This window comes from Eublepharis macularius, chromosome 8 (assembly GCF_028583425.1).
Source record: "Eublepharis macularius isolate TG4126 chromosome 8, MPM_Emac_v1.0, whole genome shotgun sequence".
Lineage (NCBI taxonomy): Eukaryota > Metazoa > Chordata > Lepidosauria > Squamata > Eublepharidae > Eublepharis > Eublepharis macularius.
In genome coordinates this window covers 18,808,123-18,826,551 of record NC_072797.1, presented here as the reverse complement: position 1 = coordinate 18,826,551, position 18,429 = coordinate 18,808,123, and the positions used below count along the sequence as shown (strand labels likewise).

Below are 18,429 nucleotides of genomic sequence, written 5' to 3'. Positions count from 1 at the left end.
TGTGAAAACAGCAAACAATCAACATTTTTGGTCAAATTTGTTTATTTGACTGGAGGGGAGGGGGAGTGGCTCTGCATTTTCAATTACTAAAAATAACTTTGCAAGGCTACTTGAAAAAGATAAATATCATTACCAAAAAGGTTGATAGCCTTTTAAACTATGACTACTGTACACTTTTTTTCACGCAAAAGAGCAACTTTGATATGTGTTACACAAATGATTTCACCATGACAAATACTTTCTTCCTTCTTAGTTTTGGCTGGAAGATGGCTTCCTACCTTGATCTGGCTACCTGGATAGATGCCATGGTAACATCGAAACTGAACTATTGTAATGCACTCTACGTAGGTCTTCCATGAAGATAACTCAGAGACTCCAGTTGGTGCAGAATGTCACAGCTTGGTTATTATCAGAAGCTAAACGGAGCATGGAGGCAAACGACTGCAGAATGGAGGCACTCATTCTGCAGTCATTCCTTTGCAGGCCTATCAATTACTGGGTTCAAGGCAAGGTACCGGCCATCACGTGGCCTTCGTGGCCTCAGACCTTCATATCTGCCCATCTCCTCTTACCCTCCACTATGACAACTTCGCTTATTTGAGCACAGCCTTCTGCAGGCACCATTCTGCAAATGGGGCATGATCAACAATGGCACATACACTTGTGTTCTGTGTAGTGGTTCCTACCTTGTGGAATGCCTTGCCTGGGAGGGGCAGGAAAGGATCCATGTTTCTGGTATTCTGCAAACTATGTAAAACAGAATAGTTCAGGAGGGTACTTTTATAAAGGTAATAGGGCTATATCATAACAGAATCGTTCTGGAGATGTTTCAGTTAAGAGAATGCATCTGTGGACTTCACTGCTGTAGACCTGCTGCAGCCTAGTGGTTAAGTGCCTGCCTGTGAGTAGGGGTGTGCACCCCCAAAAGATTCGGGTTTCCTGCTTCTGGTTTACCCAGAGCAGGAAAAAAATTCGGGCAAACCCAAAACCCAAAGCAGCAAGCTGCTTCGGGTTCAGGTATTCAAGCAGATTCGGGTTTATTAGGGAAGATTCAGCCATTGTTTCCAATGGGAAACACTGCTCCCAGCTATCCGGGGGTCATGGGGGGCATTTTATTCCCTATTTGCACCAAATTTTCAGGGTACCCTCTCCTAACCCTCCTCTCACAGCCACCCAAGTTTCAGGGAGATTGGACTTCAGGGGGCCATGCTATTGCCCCCCAAAGAAGGTCCCCCCAGCCACCTGCCTGCAAGTTCAAATCTCACTACCACCATGAGCTTAGCAGGTAGCCTTGGGTATGTCACTCCTCTCAGCATCAGTTGTATTGTGAAGATAATAATAACACTGACTTTGTTCACTGCTCTGAGTAGGACACTCATCTGTCTAGAAGAGCGGTATAAAAGCGCATTTATTAGTGTGAGTCTTGGCGAGAAAGGAAGACTATAAATAATATAAATAAATTATACAACCTTTTGTATTGCACATTATAGGCTAAAAATCACAAGCACAATCCAGCTCCTTTAAAACCAACATGAGTACTTCCATTAACTTCTATTGGAGGTAACTATACCACCCAAATTAAAATGTCATTAGATCACTTTTGAATGTCTCCATAGTGGCAAACTCTGATCTAGAGTATGAAACTTATTGCTGTGAATTTTTTTCCATGGAGAAACTCATCTTCTGTTGCTTCAGAGAAGGCTGCAGTTAAACTGTACAAAACAGTTGTGGAATTGTTTCACAGGTGGTGCTCCTGGTGATGGGCTTTCTGGGTAGACTGTAACTTCTTTTGGTATATACCAAGCGATCGTACGTAATTAGTTTCCTAAGTGACACTACCGGTGAAACTAGATGAGACGGCGGACATGGGTTGCCATTAAAAATGCCCCCCATACAAAATTTATTCTCTTGTCCACAATGCATTATTACAGAAATGTAAGGCATAACATCACATCATACATTTGCCTGATCTCTTGCCCGCCAATTTCCACAAGAAACAGCCAACAACAAGAACCCCCTTGGAAGGGTCCTTTGGCATTCCAGTCTGTCCTGTTCAATTTGTAAAGGCCTGAGTTGTGCCCTCAGTATAATGGCATTAGAACCAAATTCTTCTTCCCAACTAACTTGGTCTCTCTCATTATCTCAAAGCTTGATGAAACATTTGGCTATGATTTAGAAATAGATGAGAACAAGTGTGTTGAGAACTGACTGTAGATAAATGTTACCATTGTTTACAACAGGGGTCCCCAAACTTTTTGACCCTGCAGTCACCTTTGAAATTCTGACACAGGTAGGTGGGTGCAACTGCAAAATGGCCATCATGGGAGGCAGAGCCAATCACAAAATGGCTGCCACATGAGGTGGAACCAACCACAAAATGTCAGAGAGTGAGGTCATGCATACCACTAACAGTAACAATTCAATATTAGATGCCTTTTAAAATAAACGTATCGTTATTTTCTTCCATACGCACAGATCACCTTCAATAACACAGTGAAGATCTTTGTGCTGTGGTGGCAACTGCTGCCAAAGCAACATTTTAAAAATATTCACAGTTGATCTCCAATGGCCAATCAAAAGCCCTGTTGGGCAAAAGCTACTCCTGGTTCCATTCACTTTCTGAAAAACACTTGGTGGTCACCAGGAAAGGGATACAACATTGGGGACTACTAGTTTACAAGAACTGATAACTCTTCTTGTTAGTTTTGTTATGGTTTCACTTTCAATATACTTAAGGTTTTGTCTAGTCCATATTTTTGTTTCCACCACAGCATATGCTGAGCCACAGTGGTTGAGGCAGGTTAGAAAAGCGAATAAATACCTTTTTTTGCAAAAGAAGAAGGAAAAAGAACGAAGAAAGAAGCAGCAGCTCAACATTCACAGCGCCTGATATTATATATATATTTGACTATGACATTGACTGAGCTGAAGTGCAAAATGCTTATCATTAATAGCTATATTGATGGCACATGGTTTGAAAAATACACTGCATAAATGACTGAACTGAGTATTTTCATATTCAGGACAGAGGAGTCATTCAGATTTATCAGCCCATTAACTTTATAAACATAGCATTAGCTGCCGTTTAGGTGTGATGTGGTGAATCAGTAATGAGAAATTCTTTATGTGGCATTTTATAATTAAATATCTCATGAACCATTTGTAAGGTCAACAGAGATTAATGCGAGATGTCAGGCAAGGTCACTGCATGAATTCCTAAAGAATCGCATCCTTCCTTACAGGGCAGAAATAACACAATTAATTGGCATTAAAACACAACAGAAGGTAATTGTTTGATAGAGTTTTATATGTTACAATACCAAATCAATGAGATGTTTGCTTACTGAAACAAGCTACTTTCTAATTGTTATTAGAAATTACATCGCTAGTTTAGGGCTGACTGCCTTACTTTAGACCAGGGGTTCTTAAAAACTTGTCATAAAAAAGGTTGCAGGACCTACTGGTTTTAATATGAATTTTACTTTTTATATTTATTACACTTTTCTGCGGCTCTTTCTTCATGTGGTTTCTGACAAATTATGGAGCCATCTGGACAAAGTATATGACCCGGCTGGCTCTTTTAAAAATCTTTAAATGCAATAATACAAGATCACCAAAATCAGACAGAACAGTCCAACCTAAATATGGTGTGTGTGGTGCGGGGAGGGGAGTTGGGACAAGAGATGAATGGTTGGATAATGAATGTCAGATAATAGTAATTATTCCACAACTGCACTTCCTGTCCATATTCATTTTTGGCGTGTGAGCATTTAAAGTAGGATAACTCACTCTTTTCCATGGCAGATCCAGTTTTGGGTATGGTAACCCTGCCCTCTCTCTCTTGCCTACGCAGACAAAAAATGCCTCATGCATGCTAGACACGTTATACATCAGTGTAGGTGAACAAGAGTTAGTGACAAGAAGACTATCTTTCTGGTGACCACAAACTGCTTCTGGTCAGAGTGGGTGGGAAAAACTGGAAGTAGCATTCTAATTATCTGGCAGACATAAACTACTCCTGCAGTTGTGGTCTTGTCGTTGCGATATGGCTGAATCTGGGCTGTGCCACTTCAGAATGGAGATGGGGTGCTTACATCGGTGAATGCTCCTCCACATAAAAGAACGCTCTGCACAGTATAGTCTCCAGGTCAGGCAAAAAACCTCCACTAGAACCATTTCTCCTGGCCTGTTCCATTTGTATTATTGTAGGCAGACACAGCCCAGGCAGAGCTGTACCACCTCAGGAAGAATCAGTTCTCTAGGAAGAGAGGATTAAGAAATCCTAGGTTATTTTCATAACTGTGCACCTCTACCTCTCAACGAGGATTGACTTTGTTGCCAAGTTGGTGTAGCTGAATCAAAACTGAAGCAATTAAACGAGCTCAACATTTGCATTACATAAGATGCAATCATCTACAACTTGGTTGACTATGGAGTCTACTGCCTTATTTGCAGACGTAACACCACCCAGGGCCTTCTGCAAGCCAGTTTGTAAAGCCAGATTTCCTGAGCAAATATTAAGGGAGATACATGGCCAGTTGCTTCAAACAAGGCTCACACAACAACTGGGCTGGGAAAGCTCAAGGAAGTTTTTGTAAATACCTGCAGAAGCAGCCTGTACTTCCTGAATGAGGAACCCTTAAGCCAGCTGCTATACCTAATGATGGCTGTAGAGGAGGAGTGAAGGTGAAGCACACCCATTTTGCTTAGACAGTGCATGAAAGACTCAAATATAACTAGTGCGGTTATAAACAATCTACCATTAACAATATGAAAGAGAGTGAATCGCCTGAAGTGCAATGCCTACTGATTCTCACATATGGAGAAAAATCTTTAGCTGTACAAGCTTAGAGATCTACTCACTGTTCAGTTCGATATATTGACTAGTGTGTGAATGCACAAAAGGTACATTGTCCTATTTTGCTGAGTCACCACAAAAGCAAGACTATCCAGATTGTGAGCATCGAGGACATTCCAAATATTGGGATTTACATAAAAAGTGGGTCATGTACTTTTTTTCCTTCCTTGCACAGGTCAGATATTTGATGCTTATGAAAGAAGCACAGTACACATCGAGCCTATTGCTCGAGGGATACTTTCATTATTAACCCAGTTGCATATACCATGGATGTACATGTACAACTACTCAACATAAGATGTTGGGAGGGGTTTGAATGGCCAACTGAATCTACTTTTATTTAGTTGTTTAACCAGGACATGATCCCACATTACTTTTTAAAGGAAGAATTCTGAATGAAGGACAATTTAACTTCCAAGTTCTTAATGGCACTCAAGAATAAGAGTAAGCATTCAGAAATGTGTAGATTGCATGCCAAAACCTGTTTTAGACGATGAATGTGGTCTTCTACAAGCATTATCCAGAGTTCACTTGAGATAAAGGGCAGCCAATATTTTCAGTCCCAAAGGGACTTGTGGTATCATACATTTGCAGTTGTGTTTGAGAGCGCCTATGCTCTTCCTTACAGGGGAGCAGCACTCGAGGGGAAAGGCAAAGGGGTCAACAAATGTGATTATAGAGAGGCAACACTCAGTCTCTCGGAGAACTACAATTAATGATAAGTAACCTCTCTCTGTCAAGATGTTCTTTGTGCCTTTCCATTCTAAGGAAGGACTTAGCTGACAGTACAAACTCCAGCAACATAGACTATTTAAGCTTCGATTATAGACCTGCTCTCACAAATAAACTTGAGGTTTTTCAAAAGTGAAAATGTACAGATATACACAAATGTTTTAAATCAAACCCTCTCAGCACTTTTCTACAATGGAGATGATAACAATGAAAGGCCGACTCTGACCTTATTCTTAAACATTCACCTTCTGATATTCCAGCAAGGAAAACAAGCAAGAAGATACACGATTTTGCTCAAAATTACAAAATATAAAGAATGCACATGCATTCTCCCACCACCACAGAAGTGTTCCTAATGCTTATATTGTGAGCGTGAAAACAGAAGTGCGTTGATGTCGATTGCTACTTTAGATTTAATGAAATGACGTTAACTGAAGATGCGTAATATTGGAAGTTTTCCACTGGAAAGACCAATATATAGGTAGTCTTGATTCAGAGATTCAATGCTCAAGGACACATTCATGATCAACTGAAGGGGAAAAGGGAGATGGACGTTTCCTGGCTCTTATCAAACCACATCATCACATCACAGGTTTTAGTTGGTATAATTCTGGTTACCAACAAGTTAAGCAATGACTACCTCATACAGTTAATCCAAAGTCATTGGCCTTGGCCTGAAACATTTCTTTTCTGTACAATTTAAGTTTAAAGTTCACTTTAGCATATGTGTGAATGTGACAAAAGGGGTATGACTTCTCAGTCTGACAAACTCATCCAACGGATGTCTGGATTATGGATTGAGCACAAGTTTTTTTTAAAAAAATAAATAAATAACAGAACCAGTATACAAACTGAGGAATAGTCCATCTTATTTGATTTTGTGCTATAGAAGAGTTTTGTCATAATCTTTGAAAATCTGTACAAGGGCACTGAATTCAAGTTCACCATTCAAGTAAGTAGCTCCCAAATTTATACGCTGGGGACTGGAAGAAAAACATGAATAACTTTACCAATCATTATTTCCTGCGCTTCACAGTTCATGTTCAGCTATCATTAATCTATGAGATGGGATCATAAGGACTCTGTTCAATGGCTCTTGATCTAGCTCTTTCTATGGGTGTAAGTGTGTAAGGACCACAGAAAACTGGAACAATATCTGCAAAAAGGACATAGTAGCACTCTACGGAGTGCTAAACAAAACACTGGGTACCAGAGCTAACGGATGAGAGCTAGTCATTAATTTAAAAAGGATACAAGTTTTAAAAAATCTAAAGTGGTATGAAATTGTGGAGTTGTCTCCCTAGAACAATTATAAAAGTAAACAGCATTCAGTTCCAGGCAGATCTGAGCCAGCTAACAAAACCAGGAAATTCTTTGGGGTAGGGAAAAGAATTTCCTTCTCTTATACACACAATTTTTGTTTACATATTTCACTCATCTCTACAGTCAATGGGAATTTCTGTAAAGAGACATGTTGTGTGATGCAGAGTTGTCCCTAACATAATTTTCTTTCTTCAAATTTGATTTGAATGGTGGCATGCCCAAGGTCTGGCTAAACAACATATTGAGCAGGAAAGGAATTTACTCACAGGTCAAAATGGCTAGAGGATGCGAATGGAGAAGGAGAACAGACTATGTTTCCTGCTCCGGTTGCTTGAATAATATGAAAACTTGCAACCTATGCAGGCAGCTCCAGGGCACTTGGTGACCAATTCTTCTAACTACACACACTCTTAAATACACTGTCTTTTTGCAATTTGATCTTGATTATGCCCAACAGTGAATGTAACTGTGAATCTTTCTTCTCCCTTCGACAATCCTTGAACTGAAATTTGGGGGAATGATTTGTAAACAGATCCTGCCTTCAGGCATCAAGTTTGGATACAATGGTCTAAAGTTCTAACAATCTGACCATACTCTGCACACATCTACAAATATGGGTAAACGCTCATAAATTAGTATAGTATGAAGCATATTTCCAAGAATTCAAGGACATTAGGAACTTAGTTTCAGATGGTTAGCCGTGTTGGTCTGTAGTAAAAGAGCGAAATTTGGGTCCAGTAGCACTTTAGAGACCGATGAGATTTCCAGAGTATGAGCTTTCGGGAGTCAAAGAACACTCATACCCTGGGAATCTAGTTGGTCTACAAGGTGCTACCGGACCTGAATCTTGCTCATCAGAGACTTGCTTATGTGATATTGTAGTCAGGATTATTTTCTGGTATTTGCACACTGGAAGTCCCATCCTTGGTTGCTCAAGTGCTCCAAAAGTGTTTTTCTCCCCTTACTCCCCCCCACACAACCGCTTGCAATCAAGAGACACTCTACGGAGCCCCAGCGGTAAATGTTTAGCAAGCTAGCTAACTTAAAAGGGATAGAGGAAACTTACAAGTATGCCTTGCCAAAGAATAGTTGGATCCACCGCTAGTTGAGCCAAAGCCTTCAGGAATCTGACTGGAACTGCGTGGTCTGGTCAACAATTTTGGAGGTTCGATTTCTGCTCCAAACTCAGCTCCGATTACTCCTAGCAGAACAATAGCCGTGGCTTGCTTGCGCCTCTCTTCGTAAGACATAGATATTTTTTTCATTTGTGGAAATCCAGAAAGAGAACCTGCAATGTAACGCACAGAGAATTAGGAGGACCATCAACCATCGCTATCATTTTGGTCATAAACTTCAGGGCCCCTTTCACTGTGCACAGTTCAGGCTCTCCCCAATTTTATCTTTACTTACATGGGGTTTACTGCAGTGCTGCTTGATCCTTCCCTGCTCATCAATGTCAGAAGCCTCTGGCTGCATGGGAGAGGTACATTATGTGGCTCCTTCCCATTCCAGCATCATGCTTGGAGCAAAGCCAGCACAAGAAGCTAGAGCATGGATTCTTCCCACATCAATGTGCAGCATAGGAAGAATACACGCTTCAACAGCTGCTAGTGTTGGACTAGACCAAGCAGATCTAGATTCAATTCCCCATTCCATCATAAAGCTTATTGGATGACCTTGGATTGGTCACCATCTCTCATGTCTTTCTAAGCCTCAGAACCTTGTGAGAGCAAGAAAAATTTAGTTATTTTATTTATGTCATTTATAGTCTGCCTTTCTCACTGAGACTCAAGGCGGATTACATAGTGTGAGATTAGTACACTCAGTAGCAAGGACAAGGGCAAGCATTTCCATACTGTGTCAAGGACATTTCCATAAACAATGTCATGGGGTAAATGAATATAAGTTTACAAAGACATAGTATTAGCAAGGATCCAATATGGGGTTGAAGAACTGCTGAAACAGAACATAATCAATTCTAGGACTGACATTAGCCAACATGAAGCACAAGTAGTATATAGGAATACATATTTAAAGCAACAGATAATATGTAAGGCAACATAATGGTGAAGTCTATGGTTTCTAACTCATTAGCGAAGCATCTGAGTCCCCTTCCCTACAATACCACCCTCCTATCTGAATAAAAAGCCTTTTTGAATAATTTGGTTTTGCATTGTTTGCAGAAAGCCAGGAGAGTGGGGGCTCTCCTGACCTCCTCAGGCAGCCCGTTCCATAGGGTGGGGGCCACCAAAGAGAAAGCCTGTGTATGAGCTGCTGTTATTTTCGACCATGGGCAGACTGACACTTGCAAGAGATCCTGTTCAGATGAGTGAAGCTGCCGTGGAGGGACATAGGGAGGGAGGTGGTACCATAGGTACATTGGGCCAAGGCCATGGAGAGCTTTGTATGTAATAACCAATACCTTGAATTGTGCACAGTAACTGATAGGTAGCCAATGGAGTGAAATTTGTTATTTTTCAGCCTTTTCGCCATGGCTGTCAGGCAGCGATCTAAGATTTCTACTGCATCCTGCAGTAACCTGGATAGCGAGATATAGAGTTGGGAGTCGTCTGCATACTGATGACATCCAACTCCATAGGTGTGAATGAGTTCTCCTAAAGGTTTTACGAAGAGCTAGCTGATCTCCAACGGTAACCCTTTGAGTACGTTCCATGAGAAACGATTTAAACCATGGGCACATCCTTTGATGCCCACTTCTGTTTCTAAACGCCTCAAGAGGATGGCATGGTCTACTGTGTTAAAGGCTACAGATAGATCCAGGAGGAGCAATAAGGAGCCATGGCCTTTGTTTATATTCAGACGGAGATCATCCTCTAACGCTACTACTGCTGTCTCTGTCCCATGTCCTGGTCTGAATCCAGACTGGAAAAGGTCTAGAGCACTAGAGTTTTCCAAAAAGATCTGGAGTTGGTCAGCTACTGTTCTCTCAATCACTTTGCCCAGAAAAGGCAGATTAGAGAAACTGAAATGAAATGAGTAAATATCTGTTAAAACAATCTTCTCAAATAGCTGATCATTAAAGTTAAAAAAGGAGCATTTGTAACTTTAAAAAGTCAGTATAAGCATACTTCAAACTGGAAGATTTCCTCCATACACCATTTAACTTGCAAAGGTATAGTGGCTTTGGAGTCCAGACCTGGGACCAATAATCTCTTGCTTTCTGAACACTTATGCCAAACTGTAAGTGGCTCATGGGTATTACTACGGATCCAAGATGCAGTAGAACTACTTTTAAAGTACTCCAGAGTAATGAATATGGGGCAAGGGACCAGGAATGTAAGTGACTGAGCTGAAAGTCTCCCTTTCCTGAAGACAAAGGAATACAAACCTGTACTGAAACAACAGAAGAATATGGCTACTTACAGCAGGTCTTCAGGCTCATGATTTTCAGCCTTTCTAACAACTAAACAAACTCCTTAAATGCTTTTAAACATCACCTTTGTGATTTTGATGACTGTATTTGAGATTTATTTATATTTTTTTGAATATGCCAGGAAAGACACCTTCATATATTCCAGCCAAAGTAATGACAATCTCACCCTTCCGTACTACAGTCTGCTGTTAAATTTCTTCCATGAAAAGTCAGAGGAGAACCCTTGGTGCTTGGGGAGAATTACTAGGTCTGAAGATTAACGAAGTGTGCATTAATAAAAGGTCTTCAGTACTGTACCGTATGTCCAAACTGTAGCAAATGAAATTTCTTCTTCTTAAAAAAGAAAGAGCATAAGAAATAATCCCTGTTAAGAAAACTGATTCCCAGTTCAGCTCTAGCTGTGATAGTTTTACACCCAAAGGGTGGGTGGAATCTTTAACAATGAGAAGGAAAAGAAGTAAAAAAAAAAAAAAATCAATAGTCACCTTCTACGGGAGAAACGATGAAAACACTCTCTATGCTAAGTGATAACGTAACCATTTTACACACCGACGATTTGGATATATAATCGCCACTATTAAATGTAACACAAAGTGAGAACTGGACTCTGCCTAAATAGATCCATTTTTAAATTCGCTTCGCTCACAACACAATGATCTGGAAGGAAGCCACCAAGCTGCCCTTCCTCCGCCCACCCTCTCCCCCCCCCCCCAAGAAGCATGCTCCATAACAATAGTTCAAAGGAAAGCTCCATTCTGCAGTTGCACTGATTGTTCTGTCAGCTGACCTCTGCAGAAGGGAATTGCTAACCGCTGCCGAGCTCCTTAGCTGACAAATGAATGATCGCAGCTCCATCTATTTTCACTATGGCTGCCTCTAGCCCAGGTGCTCAGACAGAGAGCCCGGTGTGACATCTTAGATCAAGATGAATTGGCACAAACTCCTGATCCAAGATTGTTTTATACCATTTAATTTAGTTTCTTCCCCTGCTCGGATGAGCACAGCTCTGGTTATGGATTTCTATTCTAATGTACTGAAGCAGGCACTGAAAGAAGCCAATGAAGCAGATGCTGGAGCTAGGGACGGCAGGGATACTGATCAATAGGCAAGGCATTGACCCCAGCCACTCAGCCTCTGCAATGGTCACTGTTTAAAGAAAAGAAAGGGGGGGAAGCCCCACACATGTGCTGCTTCCAGTAGGAAATTAAACAACAGGGGCACTTGGCAAACTGCCCCCCCACACCCCTTGTTGATCTTCCTTTTGTTTGATTAAAGCAGCCTCAAGTTAACCCTTCCTGCATTGGAATAAATTTATAACCCAAATACTCCTTTATTTCAAAGGCTTAGTTGCATTGGCCGATTTCAAAATGTCGCCTCGTTAACGTAGACCTGATTCCACAGGAACAAAAGACTAAAGTTTACATCGGCTACTACTGGAGACTTTCGGACTTACATTAAAGCATGCCAAGACACGTTTTGCAAATTATAGATACCTAAAGTCCGGTGCGCTACTCATTTAAGGGTCAAAACCTTAGAAGGCAGTCTGAAACTGGTGACAAGACTTAGGGAGATCTCAGCGTTCCACATCAGCGTTTTAAAGTCACAAATGCTGGAAAAATTGGTGGCTGGCTAGGACAAAAGTTTCAAAGAGATTCATTAGCATCACAGTTTGTGCAGAGCTCAGTGGATAAAAACACACAAGACGCTGCCCTCCTCTGTTTAAGCAAAGCCGGGTTTTACTTTTGCTTGCTTTTGAGTTATTAGTAGGAACATGCAATTAATTGTGGCCCTTCCCAACAAATAAACTGACAGCCAAACGGGAGATTTTAAAATGAAATAATGTCTATAAAAGTTGTCCTCCCTACAAGTTTCATTTGTCTTGTGAAAATTTGGTATTTTCTCACAGTGATGTGCCTTCATTTAATCATGCTAAAGGGTGACAGAGAGATCCATTTTCTTGACAGTACAGTTGATCACCCTATCACAGTGAGAAAATTAATAACCTCAAATAGCCCTATGTGGAAAACAGAAGCTATGCCAGAGAAAGGGAGAAGGTTTCTGCATTTAGGTTGTAAAGACAGTGCATAGAAAGTGCAGTTAGTAAATGGAAGTGACAGATTTCTTCATTATTGGCTTGATTTTAAGCAAAATGAACATTTTGCCTCCCTATTTAAAATGCTTTGCAAAAGGTGCCGACGGAATATCAAAACAAAAGGCAGGGACATTTTTGAGGAATGGGGCTACAAGTGTGAATGTATATATTTTCCACCCTAATGTGTTTAAATAAAATATAGGTAAAATGTCTGAAAAGTTTAAGCTGTTTAAAAGGTTGCGAGATATTGATTACTTCATTTAAAAAGCAGTCAGGGAGTGCAAGCGAGAGGTCAGGATAAATTTAACAGTTTGAAGCACTTTACTAAATAACTCTAAAGATCATGTTAATTGGCTTTGCACAGTTCTAGTGTAAAATTAATTTTATCCTAGCTTACAATAAAAGGATTAAGAGACATATTAAGTTCCGCAGGTTTAACTGGAACAGGAATCAATGGATTTGAATTAAGGCTAAAGGCTGTTTTATGGGTGATGGAGTACCCCCAGATACTTTATATCTGCTATTAGACATATATTGATGCTACTCTGTTATTGTATTAGGTATTAAAAACTTGGGAAGAGCAGATGCCAAACTAATTTATTATCATAGAAATACAGTTCAGTATTTTTGAGCAAGAGAAAGCGCATACCCTGGAAATCTAGTTGGTCTTTAAGGTGCTACTGGACCCGGATCTTGCTTTTCTACTACAGACAAATATGGCTAGCCATTTGAAACTACTATGAGCAAGATCAAGGTGGGTAGCTGTGTTAGTCTGTCTGTAGCAGCAGAAAAACTGAAAATCCAGTAGCACCTATATAAGACTAACAAAATTTGTGGTAGGGTATGAGCTCTCGTGTGAGCCACAGTTCAGTTCTTCAGGGTATCTGAAGAAGTGAGCTGTGTGGCTCATGAAAGCTCATACCCTACCACAAATGTTAATCTTACAGGTGCTACTGGACTCTTGCTTTTTTCTAATATTATGAGCAAGTGAGGGTTGTTTTGGTTTCAGTCCACAAAGATGGCAGGGCAGCCGACTCCCACTCCCCTCTCCTTACCTAACTAAACCGTGAACCCAGCAGCCATCTTTGAACAGCAGATTTTTTTTGGTTAAAAGTCAACTGCATGTAAACAGTACGTACCGCTGAGGGCCCAGAGAACGCATTTTATACAGATAAGGTGTCAGCAGCAGGAAGAACATTCAGGTCAGCTACCGTTGTCTCCCTGCCCTACAAAGCCTCCTAGGGTCAGTCACAAAGGACAAGGACCTGATAGGTGGGAACAAGATTTGCCTGTCAACGGCATCCATTGATTTAATTGTATGTTGTTATCTGATTTAAGCTGCTTTGGAAACTGTGAAGTTGGGTGCATAAAGTAAGTAAAGAAGTTAAAAACTTGGTGTTTCCAACTAAAATGGACTCAGATAGCAAGGCTTGTAAAGACTCTCGCCCGAGACCGCCACCACGCTGGACCAGAAAGAACGATGCTCTACTTCAATGGAAGGCAGAGTCCGTATCAAGCTATCCCATACTCCCGAACAAAACAGTAAATTAAAGTTAAAAGTGCAGAGCAACTGTCCAAGTTGGATGGATGGGCCTGTGAATAAAAAGTACACAAAAATGGAGGAAAATAGACTTTCTTTTTACAATGATGCATTTCTTAGACTAAACGCTATTTTCTGAGTGATAAGGGAAATGCCTCTTCTGAGGGGAAATCTGCAAGTACGTCTATTACTTTTAAATTAGGGTTTGTTTGTTTTTATAAATCAACTTTAAAATCAGACCAGAGGTAATTGATCAAAATGTTTTAAAATCAGTTAATCTGATTAATGGATAAATGTTGTAGGCAGCCCTGACAGCCAATGTGGTGTAGTAGTTAGAGCATTGGCCTAGGATCTGGGACGCTCACCTTTGATTCTCCAACTCTTCCATGAAGGCCAGTGAATTATCTTGGGCTGGTCAATGATGAAGGCAACTTCCCTCCCCTTTCCCTCCTTCTGTCCCCCCCCCCAATTATGCTTCTGTGGGTCAATAAACCCCCAGGAACAGGGAAGGTTTAGAGGGCAAAATGGAGGTCTGCATTGGCAGAGTGGAATTAGTAGACACCAACCTCCTTTCTTCCAGTGGAAGTGATGTTCTACTGAAGGAATTGCTTATCCACTGATGGAACAGCTTAGGATTGTTAGATCCTTTGCTTCCCAGGACTTCTGTTAATTTCACTCGGCCCCCCTTTCCCATGGTCTTTCTCTATTATCTTGTACTTTTTATAGAGACCTGAATTATGCCAACTGCACTCTGATTTGTTTGGAGCGTTCTGAACTTATTTATTCATACAGAATGTTTCTACGAAGCCTTTCCACCCAAACAGGGTCCCCAGGGTAGAGAACATCAAAATATTAAAACATTTAAATGCCTTCCATATGGATATATAAAATATTTAAACAATTCAATAAAAACATACAGACATATAACCACAACACAACCAGGGAGACAATGATAGAGGAAGACAGAAGAATGTCCCTGGGAAGGGACTTCCAAAGTTTTGCCTCCACGACCGAGAAGGCCCTTTCTCAGATTACCACTCATCTAGTCTCAAGTGTTGAGGGCACCTGTAGCATACCTCCAAAGATTACCAGAGTGAATGGATAGGTTCCTATGGGAGAAGGCAATCCTTCAGGCATGCTGGCCACAGGTTATATAGGGCTTTAAAGGTCAATACTAGCACCTCAAATTGAGCCTGAAGCAAATTGTAAATGTAACAAGACTGGAATGATATGGTTCTTACTAAAACTCACTCCAGTGAAAAGTCTGATCTCAGCATTCTGTTCCAACTATAGCCAGTTTAGTATAGTGGTTAAGAGCGCGGGACTCTAATCTGGAGAGCCGGATTTGATTCCCCATTCCTCCACTTGAAGCCAGCTGGGAGACCTTGGGTCATTCACAGCTTCTCGCTCTCTCAGCCCCACCCACCTCACAGGGTATTCTGTTGTGGGGATAATAATAACATACTTTGTAAACCGCTCTGAGTGGGTGTTAAGTCATCCTGAAGGGCAGTATATAATTATTCTTGACAGTCAAGGACAGCCCCAAGTACAGTGAATTATAGTAATCTAATCTAGATGCTACTAGGCTATGCACTGTAATGGCAAGATCTTTCCTCCAGAGAAAAGGCTAAAGGCGTCTTACCATCTGATGCTGATGAAAGGCACCGTTGCCACCTCTTTATCCAAAAGGAGGCTGGGGTCCAATAATACCCCCAAGCTATGAACCAGCTCCTTTAGTGGGACTGCAACCCCATCAAGGAACAGGAAATATTGTAATTCCTGGGTCAAACCTTCCCCCTACCTGTAGCTCCTCTGTTTTGTTGAGATTGTTTCAATTTGTTAGCCCTTATCCATCCTGAATCTTCCTCCAGGCAACCTATTTATGATTTCCAAAAGACGCTCCAGTAGGATACCATGATCAATGGTGTCAAAAGCCACTGAGAAGTCTAGGTGAATTAAGAGAGGTACACTCCCCCATCCATCTCCCAGTGCAGGTCATTCACCACGGTGACCGAAGCTGTTTCAGTCCTATGACTAGGCCTGAAACCACACTGGAAAGTTGTTTTATCATTATCTCTGGGGTTTTTTTTTCTTGGCCTTGTTCACAGCTATTAGTAATTTCATTTTAATCATTTTTATTCAGTATTGGAAATCTGCCTTGGGAACAAAAGGATTTGAATCCAGTGGCTCCTTAGAGACCAACGAGACCTGACTCATGTCTGAAGAAGGGAGCTCTGACTCTCAAAAGCTTACACTCTGAAAATCTCATTGGTCTCTAAGGTGCCACTGGACTCCAATCCTGCTGTTCTACTGCAGACCAACACGGCTGCCCACCTAAACTATCTCCTTGGGAACAAAAGTTGATAGTAATTTTTTTTTTAAAAAAAACTAACTAAATGGTTTTTTTAAAAGGTAATATTTTCATGCCTTACTTTGGAGGTGTTTCAATCCTAATCGACTGACATGCTTTTTTCTTGCTTCTTGGAAAACTGCTGGAGTCCAGCTTTACAAATTGGGGTCAATGGAAGGTTTTGGTTCTTTAGAAATAAAAATCCTAGGCAAGCTATTTCTGTAGCACTCAAGCATTGTTGACCTGGAGAGTAACAAGACTAGACATTAAATACAGAAAAGCCTATAAGTGATGCAGTACATTAACAGAAGTATACAGGCAATGCTATTTGCCTTTTAATTATTCATATAAATGTGACACCATCTAGTGACCTGAACCTCTGGAAACTTACTGTGTTGTCATCTGTGAAGTGTTGAGATTCTTGTTGTGTCGCTCTTGAGACAGAACTACACTTGACCATCAGCTAGCTGTGTGTGTCCTGAATTAAGAGCACCAAACACTACTTATAAAATTTTCAAGTGCACATCAGGAAGTGTGAAAAACCGATTGTAGCCATGTACCCCTTTTATTGCATTCCCCACTTGCCAATCCCACAAATATATGTCATATGTCCATCTCCCAACCCTTTGTTGACATTTATATCCTTTCACTAACTACGTTTTTTTCTTTAAATGCAAAAAAAAAATGTTTCTATTTTACTACTAAATGCACAGTTTTGTATGAATGCTCTAATCACCTTGTAATGTACACTGGTAATATTATTCACATGCTACAGATGGAGTGGGGAGAAGCCTGAAATATAGTGACTTGCCAAGTTGGCTCATGGAATTTATGTTATTTACGTTATTTATAGTCCCCCTTTATCACTGGGACTTTAGGAGGATTACATGCCGTAAGTTAACACAATCAATAGTAAAGGACATCCAATAAGCAAAGAAATAGGATTTGGATTGTAGATATCTGGAACCAACCAGAAATCTAAAACTGATCTGAAGCACAGGATAAGTATTTACTTGATGCAGTAACCAGTGCAAAAAATATACAGCAGGATCCCAGTTACAGCACTAGACAGTACAAGCTATACACAGTAGTATAAACTAGAGATGGGCACGAACAGAAAAAAAACTGAACGTGATGTTCGTTGTTCATTGCCATCCATGAACAGGGACTCACGAACAACCACAAACATGGCCCTGTTCATGAACATGTTCGTGGTTGGCTGTTCGTGGGGGCCAGCACTCTCTCCTCCAGCCATCATCCAAGTTTGGTCAAGATCCCTACTGCACCACTCCCAGAAACCTGACCTGAGCAGGCAGCAGGAAAGGTACCAATAATAAATAATAGCTTGGCCCAGAGCCTGGCAGCAGCCCTGGAACTTGAAGGGGTAGATCCCTATCCCACCACATACAAAGAAAATTCAAGCTCCAATGCACTCTATCAAAATGCCAATAGCAACTGTCTCTCCCTCTCTACTGTCTGCAAAGTCAGAGCTGGAAGCCCCCCTCCCCCCTGGGCTTTGCTCCCTTGTTGTAACAAATTTGGAGCTCCACACTTGAAAGGAAGACCTGCATATCAAGCTAAATTGGGCTTAGATTTGGGTTTCCAGAGCAACAGCAGGAGTTCAGACAATCCCTGCCTAAATTGCCAAGGGAATTCATTGCAGGTGCCAGACTGTCTGGCTTGATGAACAGACGAACAGCAATGAACGAGGCTTGCAATGACCACCTGTTCATTTAGAATGCGGCCTCACGAACAGCTTGTTCGCAAACAGCAGATTGGGCTGTTTGTGGCCTTTTTTTTGTTCGTATTGCTGTTTGTGCCCATCTCTAGTATAAACCACAGTCCCTAATCCTTTACCCAAGTCTCTTTTTGAACTATTTTGTTACAGTATAACCAGTGTACAAGGCCCTCTTGAACACAGCTCCATCTCTTAATCACGATGACGCACAAGCTCCCAATGTCTGGCACAGAGTTAACAGCAGCAGTATTTGATACTCAGTGTGATCTAGAAAGTTACCTCTAAATTCAGAGACAAGGCATTTTACTAACATTTATTATTTCTAAGATGAATGTACAGAAATTAATAAAGTTTTGCAAAGAAGCTGACAAAATTACTGTGACAACAACAGTTCATTTGCAT

The 18,429-nt window shown here is 41.0% G+C and overlaps 1 protein-coding gene across 2 annotated transcripts in view; it reads right to left on the bottom strand.

The window, feature by feature from the left end:
- Positions 1–18,429, bottom strand: part of WDR7 (WD repeat domain 7) — a 252,690-nt gene that overhangs the window by 103,074 nt on the left and 131,187 nt on the right. For both annotated transcript variants that reach the window (XM_054986975.1, XM_054986974.1), the window contains one exon: positions 7,980–8,201. In XM_054986975.1, coding sequence (XP_054842950.1) covers positions 7,980–8,201 — 222 coding nt within the window. The remainder of the gene's footprint in view (positions 1–7,979; positions 8,202–18,429) is intronic.